The following is a 22,690-nucleotide window of genomic DNA, read 5'->3' as shown; positions in this document are numbered from 1 at the left end:
GCAAATAACACCTACTAATAATTTTAAATTCCAAGCAGTATCATCTATAACACAAAAACTTTCACATGAGGTTTCTATTATACCAGTAAATGTCCATATACCAAAAGATATTGAAGTCACTATAATTAAAACACCACAGAAAAAAATAAACACCCATTTTAATTCAGCCAAAGGAATGTCAGCCCTGTCAAATAGTCATCTACCAAATAACTCTTCAATAATGGATGTGAAATGTAAAGTTATTCCAAAGTCAGATTTAAATGGCGAAGTTGAGTTTTATTTTAAACTACCCAATGGGATGGATCATCCTGCCCCTAATGACCTTATCAATCAATACCTTAAAGAGCACAATAACCAATTGCCTGACTATTGGTTGCTACCTTTACCAGTAGAAATTGCTAATAAATATGGTATATATTAACTAAAAGAAAAATTTTCTTTATTTAACATACATTTTTTCTATACATTTATTAGGATATTTAGCTGTAAAATTAAAAATGTTCAAAGTATTTTTTATTTTTTTTTAATTGTACCAATCTTATTTTGACATTGTTAATTTATTGTTTATAATATAAGTTGAATAATATATTTTATTATTTTAATACAAAAAGAAACTGATACAATTTTATATTGATGTATAAATATTTGTGATGTTTATTATTACAAAGTCTCATTTTGTCTATTTGTAATTTGATTTATACTATAAATATGTAATTTATAAGCTCCATGTTAATAAGTAACAATAATATACAACATCATAATTATTATACAATATGTACAATGTTTGGTAAAATATACCTACTATAATACTATTGCATTATATATTACTAATAGTCAGGCCCGGATTGAGCCGGCGGGCTACCGAGCAAAACCCGGTGGGCCGTTAAAAATTTTAAAAATTTAGGCCGGTTATGCAAAAATTATTATTATTTATAATGCCAGAATTATTATTAATTACCCTAAAAAAAACTTATATCTTTTTTTTTTTCTCCCATAAACCTTTGACTTTCATTAGTCAATGCGTGTATTAAAGTCTGCAAGTTCCACCGACTTGGCCTTCGGGCATACACGCGATGTGGCTTGCAAGTCACCATCAAGTGTTCCCCTTCGATGGTGGATAGTTTTTGTAGACTTAAAACTCTCAAATCCTTACAAATTAATAGCCAATAAAAGAAGTTAATTAAAAAAATTTACTAATTTGAAAATTATGAAACATAATATTTGTTTTTATTTTTTGACATCTCATAATAATATAGTTTAATAATAATAATAAACTATTAAAGTTTTACTCATGTTGTTTGTATAATATTATTATACTTAGTATTTAAATGTTTGATTTAAAATTAGAAAAAAAATAGTAGTGTTTGTATTTACATTAAAAGTCTGTAAATTAAATCTTGTTATATACTAATACAATTTGTATAGGTTAAGAAAAAAATTGTTTAGGAATTTGGACCGGTCAGATGGACAGGCCGGTAAGTAATTTCTTCCCAGTCTGGCGCTGCTAATAGTAATAAAAATAAATTAAATTAAAATTCATACTTACAAATAAAATTAAGTATTTTTTATGTAAAATTTTTTTTTCTATCTTTTTAACAGACCCCACAATGTGGTCCCCGGGGACGTTGCCCTTTCTGGCCCCTTATTTCGGGCTTGCTCAAGACTGTAATTGTTCACAATACATTTATGGCATTGCAATAAATAACAATTATTCCTTAAATACTATTGTGAGTAAAAATCATGAATATTTGAAAATTATTAATAATTAATAAAATATTTTGTGATTAATAATTTATAAAAAAATGTTGTATAAGTAGCTAAGAGTTGAAAATTTAATACAAGATTTTCCATAAGATTGGCTTACAATAATTATAAAAGATAAAAGACAAAAGTAATTGGGAGTTGGCCAATTAAAAAAATATTATCTTAAGCTTAAATTTTTACAAAATCCAATATTCAAGCTTAAAATAACGATTTACTATCAAATAGTTTTAGATTTTTGTTATAGTTGAAAAATTACTAGTCATTGAAACTTGAAACATACACCAGTCATTTAAATTGGCGTTGTCTGTACAAGATTTTATTTTGGGGTATTCAAATTGTTAAAATATAAACTATACCTTTTTCACCACCCAATGGTAAATATATATCCTAGCTCCTATGCTGAAAAATCATCTCCGTTCAGAATCGTTTTTCGTGTACAATGATATCCATCATTGAATTAAAATTTAACAATCTTATACAATAGTAATCCACGCAGCATTTATTGTACAGCGGTACCCATTTGACCATGCTTTTTTTATTTGATAAAGATTTTATATGTTCATTTCTAAGTAGTTATAGGTACAATATTATTGATTTAAATACATTTTTAAGTAATAAATCAATTATATTATTATTAATTTATAAATACCTATATATTAATACAAATATATATTTTTTTTTATTAGCTTCTAACATCAGATTATTTCTATTAAATAATTATTCATTTCTGTGCTTAAGGAGGTTTCCAATTTCTATAAGAAGCAAGAACACTATGTTTTATATTATACAACTGAATAATAACAGTGTCTTATGAAGTTGAAAAAGTGTAATCGAACTAATAAAGCTAATTCAAGTTTGTGTACCAACCTACCATTGTTGATTGTACTAAAAATGTTAATTAAAATTAATGTCAAAATTTCTATCACCATAAATTGTATTCTAAAACAAAATCTTAAATAGTAGACCAGTGGTATAGAAATAGAGGCTATAATCAAAGCTTGTAAAACAGAGGGGTGGAGAGGAAAACATATAATTTCGCACCATCTTACCCCGCTTCAAACAAAATGTAGATAAAACTTTATAAATAACAAAATTAAATATTTAAATAGTATTCTAATTAATATTAATTATATTCTGATTGCTAAAAGTACTTATAATTTAAATTACAAATAAATTATTTCAAGATTTCAGAGAACCTGTTGAAATCGATTATAATTTTGTGAAAATCATTATTATTAATTTATTATCATAATTTTGTTTCAAAGTTTCAGTATTTGTTAGTTTAATTTAATTTATCTATATGATTCAATAAGTTTGATATGAAGGTGCTTAACTATTTTTCTACCCTTAGTTTAATTAGTTTTTTATTTCATTTAAGTTATTTTCAAAAAAATATACAAAATACTGTAATTTAGTAAAATATATAACGTGATTTATATTGTTAAAAAAAATGCATAACAAGTTAACTAGAACAGGCTACTAAGTACTATGTTATGACACCCTTTTGGCTTTTGAGGTAGCTAGAATGAATTTGGTTTGCCAAAAATTACTAAATTGTTCTAAATTGTATAAATTTGTAAATCAAATTGATAGTAAAATACGTTTTTGGAGCACAAATAACAAATTTTAAATAAGTGTATTAGTGTCTCTAAATATGTCTAAAATTTAATTCGTACGTAAATTCTCGTACATATCACAACCACCTTGCATTCACTTCAAAGACTTTAGAATTGAATCAAGTAAAAAGGATCACTACATAAAAAGTAAAACTAATATAAATTTAAATTCAAAAGGAACCAGATAAAATTATACGCTCAACCTAACTCTCTCACACCACAGAAGAAGCGTATAAACAGCTTAATGAAAATTTTCATTTATATAATACTTAAATAATAGGTACTTCAATAAAAATTAAATTAAGTATTACAAAATATTATTTGAGTTTTAAAATTGCCACTCAAATATCAGTACTTCAATGTTTTTCAACGTGCCAAATTATTTACTGTGTCTTCGGTCTTGCATAAAATTATAATAATATAAAAATTTAAATATATAATAAACGTGTAAGTTTGTACCTATCAGTTTTTATGTCTAATGCTTTTTGATATTTTAATTCGTAATTTTAAAATGTCTTAAGTAAAAACACCAATTATTAGGAGTACCTAATTTACAGATGCACATAAACGAGCATAATAAAGGTATTTTTAAAACCAATTATACAATTTTGTATTGAAAATTTGAAATTTCAATTAACGTGATTACACAGCTTTAGATAAACCAATATTTATCATATATCACACAAGAACAATTTAAAACTCAGAAAAATCAAATTGAAAAAATATAAAACCAAGTTTCATTTCTAATCTGAATTTGAATAAATTTGGAGCAAGCGTTCGGAATAGCAACCCATATAGATACCATAATAAATTGCTCAACTTTTCGATTGGGCACTAATATATTTATGACCTTCTTTTGACATTTGTCACGGTAAGATAATATGTTGTTATTTTGCTACACCCTATATGATTGAATCAAATAAATCGATTAAATCATTTTATTTTATTTTATCATATTATATGTGTGGCACATTGAATTACATTATGGTTGCCTAAGAAATAAGACATAAATTCCTGCAAGCTGATGAACTCATTTCTAACACAAAATATTTTTTTAAGGCTCCATCGTGCACGATAACGTTTCCACATTATGGCGCCTAATCTTGATCTAACCGCAACCTATAAAACATGATGGCTCATTATATTAATATTATGGTTAGTAAAGCTATTAAATCGTCGTTTTATACAAAACGCAATACACTAATGATTAAATTTGTAATCTGTAATCTGTCTTTGTATCATTTATTTTGCTTCAGTACGTTACACACTGGAATGTGGCGCAATCATTTTGCATTCAAACCTGGCAAACGACTTGACTAAATTAGAATCCGTTCAAAATTAATTTCTCTCCTACGCCGTATAATATCTATTAAAAATAGAATAACCACACTACGACTACTTACCCATTTGTTCTAACTTAAATATTTACTTACTCTCAACTCATTGTTCTAATACTGACCTAAAATCGATCTCATTAGTTTCAATGACACATTGGATGTCCTGAAATATTATCTACAATGAAACCTCTAAATACCGGGTACTCTCTGTCGCCGTAATTTTGTCCGTTATTTAGAGGTGTCTACTATTCAGAGGGGATGGGATGGAGGGTACATTTTTGAAAATAACTTGGATAAAATAATAATTACATATATCTACAACATTTATTATTTGTACAATATTAAAATTTATAATAATGATATTATGTAGGTATTACGTACCTATGTAAAAATTAGTAAAATTGTAAAATAAAATATCTTTGTATAAAATAGTAAAATAGCTATGAATCATAACCTAATCGATCCACCGTCGAGGAAATTATGTTTTCCAACGCATATCCCCCCCCCCTTTGACAAAATTCTAAATACGCCGCTGGCTATGATATACGAGATTTGTGTTTTACTAACACTAAATTTATCTGCTAACGCGCGATTGCCTACATGCTCGAAATTCAAGAATCTCAATTTTTTCTTTCAAACTTAATCTCTTTCACTTACTAGCCATTGCAATACGTTTACGAATACGGTCGAACACATTAAAATACTATAGAATCAAACAAAACTAAATACGAGTAGAATAACTTCGCACAGAACATAAACTAGAAAAATGTTTTCATCGAGGCGATAATAGACGGATAAGATAAACTGTAATTTTATTGTTCGTGACTCACACATGACCTAATATTTATCTACATAACGATGATAAAAGGCGATCGCCGACGATATCCATGCGGCTATCTTATGTCTGGCGAACCGCCCCCGCGCTTTGTCGTGTGTCCAGCCTTCGCAAGGTTTATTTTCACACGATTATTCTACATTTACAATAAAAATTGTCAAAATCAAAATTAAATTGTCATAAAAAAATTCGTTAGATTTGGTATTTAGGGGTTTCCCATATGAAAATAGTGAAAACGTCCCCGTTCCCATAAACACTCCGCTATTTGGAGGTGTCCATTAAGAGAGGTTTCACTGTAATATAAAACTCCTACTTATAAAAATTCATTAAATTTACATGTAAAAAAATATCATTAATTTTAGTCATTTCTCCATGAAGTAGTGAACATCGATATTTTTAAGTGTAAAAACTGAATCACTAAAAGATACAATAGGAAATGCGTGTGCAATGTTAAACCGACAACCGACGAAAAATAATCTCCACCGCAGCGCGCTGTAGTCACTCAAACATGTTCGAGATACACTATAGTTAATACTAACTGGCGCTAGAGAAGCGCCATCGCCCATCATTCACACTGGTTGTCTGGCGCTGTTCATGTGAAGTTATTACGATCTACAACAACGATTTTCTCTAGTTTCCATGTAATCTCATCAATATAAAAATTACATTGTAGTTTTACAATAATTGAATCAATGTCTTGCGTGTGTATTTGCGTATGATAAATAGATTGTTAATTAACCATGGAAAACAAAAAAGAATCTTTACCAACTTCTCAAGAATTTTCAAATGAGTTTATAAAATTCATGACGTCAACCGCGACTAACGAATATTCGCCAAAGATGCTGCCATCGCCGTCACCGGAACTGAATGCTAGCCGTTTAAAATTGGAAAAAGAAAAATATTTAGAACAATTTGAAAGAAGTAACGGATTTGAATTCTGTAGAGACGTGAATCAATACCAACCATTGGTGAAGATTGGCAAAGGAAGCTACGGGTAAATTATACAATTTAATTTGTTTATTTGTTTTTTTTTTTAATCCAATAATTAATATTTTTAAGATTCTTCTATTATGGATTAGTAATAATTGCCAAAATCCGTGATTAGTTTATACGTACTGTATAAAAAAAATATCAAATTTGAAATTAAAAAAAAAAAATTATTTATTTTTACATATATATACCTATTGGATATTTTTAATTTGCTATAAGAACATTTTATGACTAGTCAAGTTTATAATTTTGAAGCTTTTAGACCTGTATAAAATTTTTTATCAACAATTTATAGAAAGAAAAAACAAAAATTTTAATTTGCTTGCTTACTGTAATTTTGTTATATTTCTAATAAATAAAAATTATTTTTTTAAATGTATTAATTATGAGATTAATGTGTTAAATTTTTAATTTTTTTTTCTCGTAAACAAAAATTTAATAATATTTATTTTAAGAGTTATTAACTATAATTTTATATGACTCTAACACAGTAAAAAAAAGTTTAAAATATATATCATTGATAGAAAATGCTATTAATTTTTTTTTTTAAATTTCAAATTTCAATACATCTATACATTTTTAATTTTAACATACAACATTTATTTTTGATAATATAATTACATATTTATAATATTTTTCCTCTGATTATTTATTTGAACAAGAGCTGTTTTTGTCTCATCTTCGTACCAACTAGTACATTTGACTAATTATTATAAACTAAAGATAGCTAATCAAAATGCCGTAATAACTTCATATCATTCATATAGAATAATGGACAACAGTTTTACAAACAAAATAATGAATAAGCATATTATATTGATCAAAATCAATATCAGTTCATATTATCGATACTAATTGTTGTTATTTATGCAATTCATTTATTATGAATAAATTAAATTTACCGTCTTATATATTAGGTATATATTATTTTCAGTGAAGTGTTCAAAGCACAAGATAAAAATGATCCTAATGTTATGGTGGCTGTAAAAAAAATGATTATGCTACGTGAAGAAGAAGGAGTAAGTTAATGTCTGTTTGTATTTCATAAAATATAATTTTAGAGTAGTTGTAGTCGTTCTCTGGTGCTCAAATGTTACCTTTTGCACTACAGATACAATTAAAACGCTTCTTAGTACCATCAATCTAACTAGTTAAAATATATTAATGTATTATTATTTACACAAATAAATCAAATAGGTTAATACAAACCTATATTTAAATTTATAATTCATTTTTCTATGAAAATTAAAAAAAATATGTTTAAGAAAATAAATATTTAGTAATAATAGAAACTTAGGCCTGTAAAAAAAAATGCATATTTATCTTTACAAAACGTATGGAAAAATCAGAAAAAATGTCATAACAAAATTCTGACATCCATGATATAGAGTATAGACATAGTTATTGCATACCAATTTTGAATATCTATAAATAATTAGAATAAGTGGTAATAGAATAAGTGATATTTGGTTAATAATAGATTATTAAATGAATGACTTTTATACAAATATTTAAATATATTTGTTTTGCTCTAATGAAACTATATACATTTTACAATATTTTATGACAATCCATTATAATTTATAACTTAATAAGCAATTTGTATTTATTTAATTAACTTCCATTTTAATACGATCGATATACCAAATTACATTGAATTATTCTAAAATATAATAAAGGTAGGTAATTAAAACAAAAGTCATATTTTTTATACATATATATTTATATATATTATATTAGATGCCTGAAGAATTAATTAATCAAAATAAATTAATTTTCAGTTTATATTTATACTTCGTAATTATATATTTTCAACCATTTATTAAAAAAGTATATTATTATCCATCATGTTTATTAAATAAGTAACTTGTAGTAAACACTCATTGTTTAGTGATATTTCGTAATATTAGTATAATATTCGGTAGTACTACTAATTATGAGTATTGATATATTTTCAAATTTTAGTTTCCGGTGACATCTTTAAGAGAAGTTCGCATATTAAAACAATTAAATCATAATAATGTGATAAAATTAATAGAAATTTGTCATAATAAAGGTAAATTTTATTTGAGAATACCTATAATATATTTTTACATGCATCTGAAAAATAAATGTAATATAAATGTTTTATTGCCTGTAAAGAAAATAAACATAGGTCAACATTTTTTTTGGTCTTTGAATTTTGTGAACATGATCTAGCTGGTTTAATAGCTAATAAAGAAATTAAATTTGAGCTAGCTGATATAAAACAATTCATGAAACAATTGCTCAATGGTCTCTTCTATATACATCTAAATAAGGTAAATATATTTATTTTTAATTTTAGAATTGTATAAATGTAATAATTAATACTAAACGAATGATATGTACCTAAATAGATTTTACATCGAGATATAAAATCTTCAAATATATTAGTTACTAAAACAGGAATTCTGAAATTAGCAGATTTTGGTCTATCTCGTGCATTTAGTATACCAACGATAGATAAACCAAACAAGTAATTACAAAATCTTTTAAATACTTACTATTTGTTTAATCTATTATTATTAATGTTATGCAGATATACTAATGGAGTTGTAACACTATGGTATCGTCCTCCTGAGTTACTGCTTGGTGAACGTAATTATGGTCCAGCGATAGATATGTGGGGAGCAGGCTGCATTATGGCTGAATTTTTTACTGGATTTCCCGTTATGCAGGGTTCTTCAGAAATAAGTCAATTAATGTTGATATCATCATTATGTGGGTCAATAACGCCAGAAGTATGGCCTAATGTTGTTAATCTCGATGTATACAAAAAAATTGTGCTTCCAAAACAAAATAAAAGAAAAGTAAGTATATTAAATTTTTCAAACTTTGTGTCTTAGACATTAACTAAACGTTTATTTACAGATACATACACATTTTATACACCATACTTCTAGCAGTTTGGGATGTGATTTGATTGACCATTTATTAATGCTCGATCCAGAAAAGAGATACGACGCCAACACAGCTTTAAATCATGATTTTTTTTGGAAAGATCCCATGCCCAGTGATTTATCTAAAGTCATGTCACAAATAAAAAATAATTGCCATGAATACAATGTAGTGCAAAAACGAAAATTTCAAAAGAACGAACAAATTGTAAAATGTGCAAAACCAAAAGGAGTTATTAATAATGGTGCTTCAACTTCTGGATTTCACGAACACATTTACTAAAGAATATGGTGTATAGCTGCATAATCCTACAGTGATTTTATATAGGTACTTTTCGATACGATATTAAAAAAAATATTTTTTAGATTAATTAAATGAATTAAATTTTTAATATATATATGCAATTTTAATTGATATTACGTTAAATTTTATGTATTGTATATTTTTATTATTATTATTATTATTATTATTGTATTTTAAATTAATATTAGGTAATATAAGTACCTACATGCAATAATGTTACTATATATATTTATTATTTGCCTATTTTTTGTTTAATGGAATCAGAACTAAGTTAATTTATTTATTTTTAATATGTACCTACATATTATTATGTTTGAATTTAAAATATCGTAATACTATATTACCTATCAGGTATAGTAACTTTAAGTACCATATTATGTATTATGAATAACACTTTTCTAGACAAATGTGAAACAAAATATGTAATACTTTTTAAATGTAATTTCATACAATTTGTAGAAATCCATATTATTTTAATTTTAATCGTACTGTGGAGAGTGTTTCTCATTAAAAAAAATCTAATCTACTAATATAAAATTATACTAAAAATTACAAATGATATTGATAATATTTTTATCATAAATGTAAAATGTATTGTGGCATTTTTCATTATACTATGTTAAATAATTATCGATTTATAATATAGTTATAAGATTGCTTTGTTGTAGTAAGGTCTAATCCAAGGGTGGGCAAGTAAAAATAAATATAATTTTGTAAAAAAATAACAATAATTTACTAAGTACTTTAATGCGAAAATTACATTTATTTTCCTTAACCAGTGTATTGAAATCGGGAACTCGTGGAGAATAGCTTATGCTGCATAAGCATAAGTTATGCACAATGTGTTCTTAAGATGAGAATCTGTTAAGTGTTAATATTACATTTATGAAATCGTAATAAAACCGAGTATTACCAGATCGATAAAATATTTTCAATGAATTATAAATAATTATAAATAATTACAACTATAATCTGAGTTTAAAAAGTGAAATGAAACATACATTTTCTGTCAATAATTATATAATAACATGATAATATTGTATAGATACTATAAAGTATATACTACTAGAGTAAATAACATAATCAAGCACAATGGGTTCCGGAGTTTTGCTGTTCGCCAGTGGCCGACCCCTGGACTTTAGTCATTGTAAAGGATGTCACCGTTTTAGTGAAACTGCCATCTGACCGTTTTAACCTTTAAAATGATTACACATAATAAGGTGAATAGTTTACACGTGAATTTTATACCATTTTAAAATAAATTGTTGATATTTTTTTGCGTAGAATCTCAAACGTCTCCCTACTATTATTTTCTTATTTCCAAACGGCTCCAGTCAAAAAAGGTCTAACAAACAGGTAAATTCTTAAAAAGCTCCAATAGAAAAAAATATGAAAAATCTACAACGTATATTATTATTTACTTCACACGATGACATTTGTAAAAAAAAGTTAGATTGATTTTTGCTATTTATACTAAAAATCTATTCTTATCGGTGTTTGCGGTTAATGTATAAATCAATTGTATTGACTTATACAGCAGTTATACGAGTAACATCTAGTTATACTATACCTATTTAATTTTATTATATCTATATTACAATTATTAATTACTAACTTTTAATAGGCACAATAGGTACATGTTATTTGTTTTGAGCAAACATCATATTACTTATAGAAATTACCATATTATCAATATAAATAAATGTATAATAAAATATTATCATTGGTTATGTAGGATGAAAGACAATTTAAAATAATAACTATATTTCTGGGTGATTGTAAACTCGGCCGAGGAAAAAAAATGTTAAAAGGGTCTATTGTAAACTCAGCCTGTGTTTTTTCAGGTAAAAATAATTTAGATGTAAACTCGGCCCAGATAAAAATGTACATATACTCAGATATAAATAATATTATATTATATAATATATAATATTTTTGAGAACCATTTAGCATTACTCAGAGGAAACCACGAGGTGGTGATTCTCATTATCCTCCAAAAATTATTTTCATTTTCATATTATTCATAGTATGAAATTCGTTATATAAATGTAAAAATGTAAAAATGTAAGTGAAAAATTGTAGTGTAATGATGTATAAATCAATTTTTTAAATTAAAAAGCCATGTGTTTAACGTATTCACTCACTGATATTTCTTTATTTTTATTTTGTAAGTGTTCTTTCTAAGAGTTATTTTTTTAAAATTAAATTATACCGTGCTTATTATATTTTATTGGTAAATAATATCGGGCCGAGATTACAACGAACATTTTTATTAACTGAATTTCCGAGACGAGTTTACATTCTACCTAATTTATTACCTACAATTTTAGGAGCCGAGTTTACAACAAAAAAGGTAATCGCGGGTCCGGTTTACATTTGCCCATAATATTTCCTATGCTATTTATTAATTAACCCTCCCATTACAGTGACCTACAGTCAATAACGATATACACAATAGTTCGACTTCGACACTAACTATAACATAGAGGACACTTAGTTTTTTTTTTTAATAATGTAGGTAGTAGCTAGTAGGTACTGGATAGTAGATACTAAGTACCTATTTAGTGACTAATTTAAAATAAATTTGTCATGTGTACTAATAACAAGTCATCAACATAGTTACGAATCAATTATCATTTAATTATTGAATCTAAATGATATAATTTGTGTATGTTGCAAGACTTTTTCGGTTTTTTTTTAAAAATATTATTAAAAAGTTTTTTTCTTGATTAAAAAACTTGAAAATATAATATAAGAGTTTTCTTAATATATTAAAAAAATTCTTAAAACGTGTCGGAATTTAAAATTTAGATGAAATCTGTCAAAATTTAGAAAAGATGCCTATTACTTTGTACTTAAAAAATTCATATTATTTTATATAATTTTGATACCTAAGACTAGAGAAAATAAAAACAGTTCATCTTATTGCAATTAAAAAATGTTAAGCCTTAAATCAGATTCATATCTTATAAATGTTTTATGTTCATGTTCTAACTAAATTTATCTGTACCACGAAAATATGTAGGTACTGCATCATCATCAAAATTCAAAACCACGCCCTCCAACAACATAATTGCATCTATTCGTAATAAAATGCCTAATTAATAACTAAATATCTGTATTAAACTAATAAAAACTATACCTAACTATAATACATACAACAACTTTGTGTAGGTACATATCATACACTTGTACTTAAGTTTTATTTTAGTTCGATTTAGTAACGGTTTTAAAGTAATTTTATACAGTGCTTATGAATGTTTTAGTTGGATGTATTTATTTTTAATTTGCAGAGAGAATGTAGATATTATTATTACACTATACGTTTTGAAACCGACTACGCCGATTACGGTTTATCTGCATTAAAATGCGATCCGTACCGGACTAAAAAGTTGTATGTACCTATATATATAGTTTAAATAAGTATAATAATATAGGCATATAATGATACCCTTGTGTTAAATTGTAATTTGTGGGAATACGAAATAATTATATATATATTACAAATAGTATAAGACAATGAAATCGAGATATGTTAATTGTGGGTCAATATAACAAATCTTAAGTTAAAATAAAATAATTAAAGCGATTATTATAACTCATATATTTTTATTATGGAAATTGGAAAGGAAAAAAGTCATTTCTTGATCATAACAATATAGTAAATATGATTAGTTCAAATTAAACATTACTAGAAAGTTATATTCTTATGATAAGAGTGTACGTGCGCAAATATTATTCCTATTTCTTATCTTCTACTATACTGAATATTGTATTGCCCGTGGTCATGTGTAATCAAACACTAAATATGAATGAATATAATGTGTATGTAAAATTATACATGACGTATACTAACGATTATAATATATTTCTTACATATTTATTATTTATGTTCTGTTGATACATATAATATTTGTCTGAACAGTGTTATTAACACATATTATTATATTATTTAAATGCAATTGATAAACGATAATACTACGCCATACAACTCGTATTACCTATACTTCGGTAGCATTGCATTTTATAATATCTATCAAAATTATATTCATGGGTTAAATTTATTGTGCCACTGAATTTAAATATTATATTATACCTTATACTTATATATAAATATTTATATATACATTTAATGATCTCTTTATATTTATATACATATGATTAGGAAATATTTTAATATAAATATGAACTTTGAAGTTTGAACAGTGGTATAATGACTAATACAGAAACAGATAGTATGAATCACTTATAAGGTGAGACTGCGTGAGAGTTCAAAGGTTTTTTTCTTATAAAGAGATTATAATGGGTTATACTCACTCGTGTTGAGGTATAGTTTCTGCCGTAGAGCTATCGTATTATTCATTTTTTATTTTAATTTGAGTTATCACGTGTTCTTTATGCACGTGTATTTAAAACATACTACATGATATTATTTATTAACGTATCAAATTATATTATAATATTTAAAAAAAATATTTAATATGTTAATAATTTCCGTAAAAATTAAAAAACTTATAATATCTGTACCTGTACCTATCTACTATTCTTAAAAAAATGTTTAATGAACAGTAATATGGTAAAAATACAGGACAGACGAAACAAAATAAAGTTATAAATGCTTATTGGATTCGAAATAAATAACTATAATTACTGATCAATGTTGTGTATAGAAATTAGAAACTATTGGAATATACTAAATGCATTGAAAATAAAATTGCACCTGTAATAATAAACGCGTAGCCGCGTAGGTATGTATATATTAATAAGCAAATGCGCGTAAAATAGAGACTTCCCGGGCGTTAATTGAATTGTCTTGGAAAAAATAATATGAAAAATGTATGCTTAATTAATATTATATTATACGTATTTTTATACGTTATTTAGACTCGTGAACAATACTAAAGAACGGCGAGCCAGTCAGACCATGACCTGACCTATGCCCCGACAAGTTATCGGCTTCAGAAATGAATAAAATGAACAGTTGTTGTGGTACTCACATACTAATTATATGTTTTATAAAAACAATTTATTATATTTAAAAAAAAAATAGAATACCGTTTTCTGGTTATTTTCCCAAAATGTAGTGACGAAAACGATAAATATCTTTTTGTATGACTGTGTTATTATTGATATAACATGCACAATAATATAAGTTTCTTTTACCTGGCGCAGTGAGTGGCGTAACCTAATCAATGACAATTATTTTCAGGTATTTTTATCATTATTTAATTTATTTCACTATAATGCACCATGTTCGAATATGGAGGAATTCGTATATATATTTCGTTTATATATTCAACCTATTTTTGTCAAATAAACGCATATTTATAAGTAATGTAATAATAATTAATAAGTTATTAGAAAATCGGAGATGGTGGACGGTCCATATTTTTATTGCTATGCCGCGGTATCCGCACCACACATAAACTATAACAATTAATAATTATTGGTATATTTTCCTGGAATTCCATGTAAACTAAAATTTATTGTAGCAATATGACTGCAAAATGTATATCGTATATGTATAAAAAAAAATGTAATACATAAATATATAAAATACTAACTGACCGCCTAACGTTGTTTTTCCGTATTATAAATTAATTGTTAGATTTCTAAATGTCTTATGAAAATATATAAAAGACATAATAAACTGTAATATTCAGTAAGCTATAGTATTTCTTGGTAAACTATATTATCCGTTTTTTGGTAATAGGAGCATATTGCATATTTATATACATTTTTTGCGAGCTTACTCGAGAACATGCAACATAAAATTAGAAATGCGTATTATCGATGTTAGTAATTTTTAATGTTTGGCCTTTCGCTTTGTTAATCGCGAATCATACAAAACATACAAAATAAAAAAGGTCGGGTTGCGGGTAGATAGAAAAGTGGAAACCCGCGGGCCGCACAATATGTATTTGTACATATTTATAAGTAAGTATACAATTTACATGTTTATTTTAATACATAGTAGATAACTCAGAGGAGTTTTAAACTATTAGTTTAATTACTAATGCAAAATATAGAAACCACTCTACTCTATCGTTAAAAAATAAATAAAATCATGAAAATCTGATAAATAGTTTTAGAGTTTACATTGTACAAAGATTTTCATTTCACATTTAAATACATAATACCTAGTTAGATTAATTCAAATAACAAAGCCTAAAATATTTATTGTATGTAATTTTAAATATAAGTAAAGTTTGCTATAGCATTAAAATTATTTCTTTCGTTATTTATTTATTGAAATGACTATAAATTGTTGTCAATGTCTTTTCATCTCGAAATAGGGTAGAGTGTCAGGAGTGTGTGGGTGTGTTTAATAATACGTACTGGTACTACTATCTCCTCGTCTAACAAAAGAATAATTGTTCACGTGTGTGGTCTGTTCGTGTAGACGTCCACTCCCCGTGAAGTGGGGCGGCAGTTGTATAGGGTGAGCAATCGTAACGATAGAAATTGAATTGTTTGCACCGTACCGAGGTTAAACCAATGACGCGTATCGTGATGGCTACCTTTGTCACGTCCCACAACATTAAAAAAATATACATATTTAAATAGCTATAATATATTTTTATTCTAAAGGCGATTTTTTAAAATATTTTTTTTGACAAGGGTGGAGGGAGGTAATATTAAAATATTTTGCGGCGTACCTTTATATAAATATTTGATTTAATATATGGACCCACGGACTAACGAAATAACTGAAAATAAAAAGATAGACAAGACAGTCAGTACAGAACAGACAAAGTTTTTTTTGTAGCTTTTGGAGCCTTTTTAAAGTGCGATAAAAGTTACGGGCCATTTCTATTGTTATTATCTAACCAATCAACGTAAATCCGTATATGACGTATTGGTTATAATGTCAGGAATTTATAGATTTCGTACATAGTGTAAGAAATATTTATTGAGTGCTGTATACTATTTTGGATAGTGATTTATTGTTTTGTTTAGGTATTAATTCAGTAATTTTTATTAGTGATGTATAACTATTCTATTTCTACAATTCTACATAATATATTATTATTAAATGTTACGAATTAATATATTACGTAATTTGATTCATAAGGATCATATTATCATTTATTATACATGTTAAATGTACATAGAATATAGATATAGATATGCATATATGTATTCTGTTTGAAAAAACATCAACGTTCAATAGGTCAAATTCACTATACCTACACAATTTAGATACGTGTGTGTATTTTGGGTGTGTCGTCGTTTCGGAATTCTAAAAACATATATAGTGCAAACATACACAAAAAACAATCATCATTGTAAAATCTATAAAATAATTAATAATTGTTATTTTTTACAATTAACCTATATTTTTTTTTTAACCTTACAACAAACTATTATATTTTTTGACATAGTAAGAAATATCACAAAATTCATCATAAGCAGTGCCGGCCTCAAAGGGGGCAAGCGGTGCGACCGCACCGAGCCCCACAAACCAAAAATTATACTATTACGAATATCACTTTGTCTATAAAATATAAACATAATAATAATATTTTCCCCGTAGACAGTAATACAGAAAAAATTGTGACCCGTGTTGTTTTCTTAGGAAACGGGTTGTTATCGACGAAAATCAACACTATACCGATTATACATAACTCTACAGTTGTATACCTATCGCTCGTACTGGTGATATATTTGTACATATCTTTGACAACGATCGATAATAGTACAAAATACAGCTGTAGCCTATAATAACATAACACAGTATAAGATAGCATAGGTAATGATAATATTTTGTTTTCATAATTTATTATTATTATTATCTAATAAGTAATAATCTTAATACTGCCTACAAAAGGCTATACAGGTAACGCTCGAGCATCGAACATAGTATTGCCGATTCCTTGAGCTAATACAATACAACAATTGATTTGTTTGAATAAAAAAAAAGCACGGAAAAAAACATTTAAATAATATTATTTTATGTTAATTTTTTTTATTCTAAACAAATGTATTTTACCTAGTAATTGCCTCATGATTATTATTTATGTTCAATAAAATATTGTTTGTACATTGTACATTAAACCTACTCATTTTGTGTCTTACGTATATATGAACAAGGCCGTTCCCGGAGGGTCTGGGGATTCAACCCCCCCCCCCCCCCGAAATTAATTTCCAGTAATGGCCTTGTATATAAATATATAATATTAAAATGCGAATTGGGTTTTATTAGCTTATACACACAAATTTAGGTTTCTAACGTACCGTAAAGGGTTAAAGTTTATAAAATTAAAGTAAGTCCCTAGAAAATAAAATAAATATAGATGTATATATTGTATAATTATAGTAATGACTGTAATGTATTTATAAATAATTAATAAATTAATATATATGTGGATGGGGCCCCGAAAACCATCGGACCGGCACTGGCCACTGATTATAAGAAGTAATGAAAAACGCTTGACTAATGTTTGACTGTTTACTGAGTTGACGCTGCCTTTCTGGAATTCGTGACTTTAAACTATCATTATCGTAATAATGGCATGTGACTTTTTTCCTATATATAGTACGTAATGACAAGATAAGGCGACCGGATAAAATGTACATAATTACCAGATATCGTAAAATTAAATGCTGAAATACTAATAATATTATAAAATAATATAATAAATAAATAAGAATAAATATTATTATTAAGAATAAATAAGAATACAATTTAAACATAATATTTTTAAATAAACAATTTACAATTCTGTGTAAATACGATAAACGTACGATTTTAATTCGACGATTTCGCGGTACCAATTGAACTATAATGAAGTCATGTGATGAGTAAGTAGCTCGATGAAATAGTTTTTATGATGACTTTAATAGACCAGCAGCGGTTCTCAAACTGTGCTATACCTACATACCTAATACTGGTTCGCGGTGCCGATTTGAACGCACGAAACAGGAATAAATCTATACATCGATTCGAAATCAATGCGTTGACAATTTCCCGAAAACATTCGATCCCCTCACGAATGTCGAATGTGCATATATACATGGTTGTGGACTTGTGGTCCAACAGCAAAGCACAAGAAATGTGTACGTGAGCACGTATACCATAGCGGTTTTAAAAATATTTTATAAATTATACCCTATAGGTACTATGGGTAGCCGTGTAAGAAATGCTTATACATAAACATTTATTTTGGTGAACATTTAAAGTTTCTAAAGGTTATTGATTAATTAGTTAAATCAATTATTAAACAAAATCGATTTAGTAGAACGTTGAAACGATACAATTTTACATTTATCCGAGGTATTGCCGAGTTTACGATTATATATCACCTAACATAAATTACACTGTACCTCATCTATATGAAATGTGTAAAAGCTATAATTTTGAAATATTGATAAAACTACACAACTACTAGGAATTTAATTTGTATTGCTTGATAAATAATATGATGTTAACATTTGGTTAATCAGACAATATTTACTTTTAGTACTTAGATAAACTCTATTCATTCATTATCAGTAGTATCATTAATCGACTTCTATTTTAAATATTTACATTAAAATAAAACTGAAATCATATTATATTTTATGTATATAATAGTCGCAACAATCATTGTGACTCACATTATCGACTTATCGCATAGTAAATAAGTACATATAGATACACTCTAGACTTAGAGTCTACAACATAGAGTAAAGAATATTATTTTAATTTGACGAAATATAATTTTATAGGGTCATTAAAATAAATATATTATAATTGTTGGCACGTATAAATTAGGAATACGCATAATTATTAATTTATCTTTATAAAATTAAAATAATTAAATGGATTCGTAGAAACGATATTTCATTTTTCGATTCTGATCTTTTTTGAAAAAATATTTATATTTTATATTTAACAATATCAATAAACCAATAAACATATTATATTCTCTATACATTTTTAAGCCCGACATTTATGGTAAATTTGGTTGTTTTTCACTCTTTCAATGACGTCCAATATACATTCCGTTTTCCAAATACTGTCACTAATAAATTTTAAGTTTATCAACAAAAAATTTAAGTATAAAAAAAATATCATTGTTTTAAAAAAAATTCTATACCGTGTTAACAGTAATTTTTTTCGCCAGTATTTAAAAATTCAAACTTCCAAAATAAAAACATGAAATAATTTAATTACTTACTAAGATTGTAAAAAATATATACATTGAATGCATTTATGAAAAAATATACCTACCCTAACCCTCCAAGTATGCCATTATATTATGCAAAATTAAATTTGGTCTATGGAGTCAGATGGGTTTGAATCGCCCATATTTCAAGCCCTCGTATAAGTGCATATACTCAGTATGCACACGTAAATGCATAAAATTCCGGTCTCTACTCTCTAATAGTCATTTTAGTAAAAAAAAAAAAACACTACACCCATTCGTATATATTATTCTCTAGCATTATCATAATATCATGCTCCTGATAAATCTGACTTATCCATAGGACTCAATGTTTATAATTATGTGCACATGTCATAATATTATGTACATATTATACAGATATTATGTACATTATAAAAATATGAATGGTCAGATAAAATGTTATATTTTACTTAATCATTAATTCAAAACCAAACCTACTTATTTGAATAAAATTGCAAATTTCAATAAAAATTGTAATCTGTCTAGCGGAGCAATTTTTATAGATTAGGTTAATATCTATATAGACATATAGTTTATTAAGAATAAATGTGATGATGGGTACCTATAGTACGCATACCCGTAGGTATATATATTTTATTTTCGATTACTTAAACTAACAAGTAACAATATTGTCAATATTGTGAATTTCAACAACACGAAAATAATTCAGGTGGCCTTGAAATCAACATATTTCAATTTGTAAATATTTGTAATGATAATATAATTGAAAAAAAAAATCATTAATATTATTTTACCTACTATAGAACTAACGATTTTAGTTATTTTAATATACCTAATTAAAAAAAATATATTATCTATACAAACTTAATACATTCCATGACTAAATTTATACTACTATTTCCTATACACAATTATATTTTTAAAATATGTAGACTGATCATTAGGATTAGGTATAAGTGTATAACTAAACAATATTAGCATTAGTATTAGTATTTAAAATGTTCTTATTTTTTATTCATTAAAATTAATGTTGATAAAACAGTTTTTCTAGCTAAAACACTGGTTAAAACTTTTTATCGTATAGTTGATGTATAATATAGAAAATATATAGTGTACTCTATTACTATATTATATTATATACACATGCAATATGCAATTATTCAAATTATTTACAAAAACTGAAAAATAAAATATTAAGTGCGCACAATACAGTTACGAGAAATTTTTAATTACAATTTAAATTAAGGAATCTGTTCAATATGAATCATCTGATTTAATAATTCGTGTAGGTACCTATTTAGTATTTGTAGGTAGTAGGTAGTGAGAATCTAAAAGATATGTATTCTTCTTAAATAAATATATCTGAACAAGTTTATAAACAAATATGAAATGATCTTAAATTATTTAAAAAAAACAATACAAACTGTTAATATAATGGCTATAAATATTAAAAAAAACTCATAATTAAAGGTCGGATTTTTATGATTTTACATATCTGTTTCTAGTGCTAATATTATTATGCAGTTAAAATGTGGGAGTACCGAGTAGGATATATTTACGATTCATGAAACAGAATTCATAGAAACAATTATATTTTGCACAAAAAACATTTTTAGGACTTAGAGAATATTTTATAAGTTAGACTCTAACTGGACTAACTGTTGAGAATAAAAAACAATATTTTTATGTTTGTAAATATTTTTCCGAAGAAAATAATTAATAATTATATTACACACTTACATATTATTGTTATGTATCATTTATGCACCAATTTTTTTATTATATATAAAATAAGTTTAAACTGAATAGTTTTAATACATATATATTTACAGTATATTAATAGAATAATTATGATATTTTAAAAGAATGTGTATTGTGTACACATTCTTGTATGTGTATATACATTATAGCTTTTAGTATAAACTATGAAATATACATAAAACTATAATAATATAACATAATAAAATTTCATGATTAATTAAAATCAGCATATAATACGCAAAATAAAGTTATTTATAAGTGTTTTAAAAACGGATAAAATTATCATGATGGATGAATTGAACAGTAGGAAAAATGTTTAAATTGTAGTTTTGCTAATGATAGATGAGTGCATTCAGAACGGAGAAAAAGAATGTAATTAGTGGGCTAATTAAAGCATTAGGATTAGAGATGAATTGGGAAATAATATCAGAGCTATGATAAGTAGATGACATGTTTGGATTATGATTAATAGGTACCGCATAAGTTTTTGTTTCGGATTGAGTATGGTTCTCACTAGTCAGTAGCGTTGGCTGGTAGAATTTTTGGAAAAGTTGTTTTGAAAATTTTATGAGTGCTGGGCATCCTTTGAAATTGTTTATATAATCCATTGACCAAAGTGCGAATTTGGTAAAAGAATGTTAATACTGTTAATAGAATATATTACCTATTTTTAATGATATACAAATATCATTTAAAAACTACATAAATCCGATTTCCACATTTCCACCATTTTGTTACTTGTGTATAAATGTATAATATATAATAATTAATATTATGAATATATATTTATTGAGCATTACGGGTAGAACGAATAGTAATTCGGAATTAAAAGTTCGCCAAATTATGTTTTGGTTTCTTATTTAGAACAAATAATTTCCAGCGAGATTTTTGACCATAATGGCAATCTTAGCTCTTTTTAAAAAAATATTACATAGAACGATTAAGAAGTGAAGACTGCAGAAGATTGAATGAATGAACACTAAAATACAAAATTAATAATTAAATAAGCGACGACATTGGGAGACGGGAGTT

General features: G+C 26.0%; 1 protein-coding gene across 1 annotated transcript; it reads left to right on the top strand.

The window, feature by feature from the left end:
- Positions 1–6,292: 6,292 nt before the first annotated feature.
- On the top strand, positions 6,293–9,798 carry LOC126554352 (cyclin-dependent kinase 9-like). The gene is made up of 7 exons (XM_050209434.1): positions 6,293–6,546; positions 7,477–7,561; positions 8,508–8,598; positions 8,685–8,842; positions 8,921–9,039; positions 9,103–9,373; positions 9,435–9,798. The coding sequence occupies exons 1-7, from the start codon at positions 6,293–6,295 to the stop codon at positions 9,741–9,743; spliced, it is 1,287 nt and encodes a 428-aa protein (XP_050065391.1). The 3' UTR covers positions 9,744–9,798.
- Positions 9,799–22,690: the final 12,892 nt, after the last annotated feature.

This window comes from Aphis gossypii, unplaced genomic scaffold (genome assembly GCF_020184175.1).
Source record: "Aphis gossypii isolate Hap1 unplaced genomic scaffold, ASM2018417v2 Contig00475, whole genome shotgun sequence".
NCBI classification, from domain to species: Eukaryota; Metazoa; Arthropoda; class Insecta; order Hemiptera; family Aphididae; genus Aphis; species Aphis gossypii.
The sequence above is the reverse complement of the archived record's forward strand: the minus strand, read 5'-3'. Positions and strand labels throughout refer to the sequence as shown.

Bases quoted from the DNA above. Each gene is read 5' to 3' on its own strand.
- LOC126554352 (XM_050209434.1), top strand. From the start codon at position 6,293: ATGGAAAACAAAAAAGAATCTTTACCAACTTCTCAAGAATTTTCAAAT. The intron at 8,843-8,920 runs GTAAATATATTT...GTACCTAAATAG, and splicing joins TCTATATACATCTAAATAAG to ATTTTACATCGAGATATAAA. The intron at 9,040-9,102 runs GTAATTACAAAA...AATGTTATGCAG, and splicing joins ACGATAGATAAACCAAACAA to ATATACTAATGGAGTTGTAA.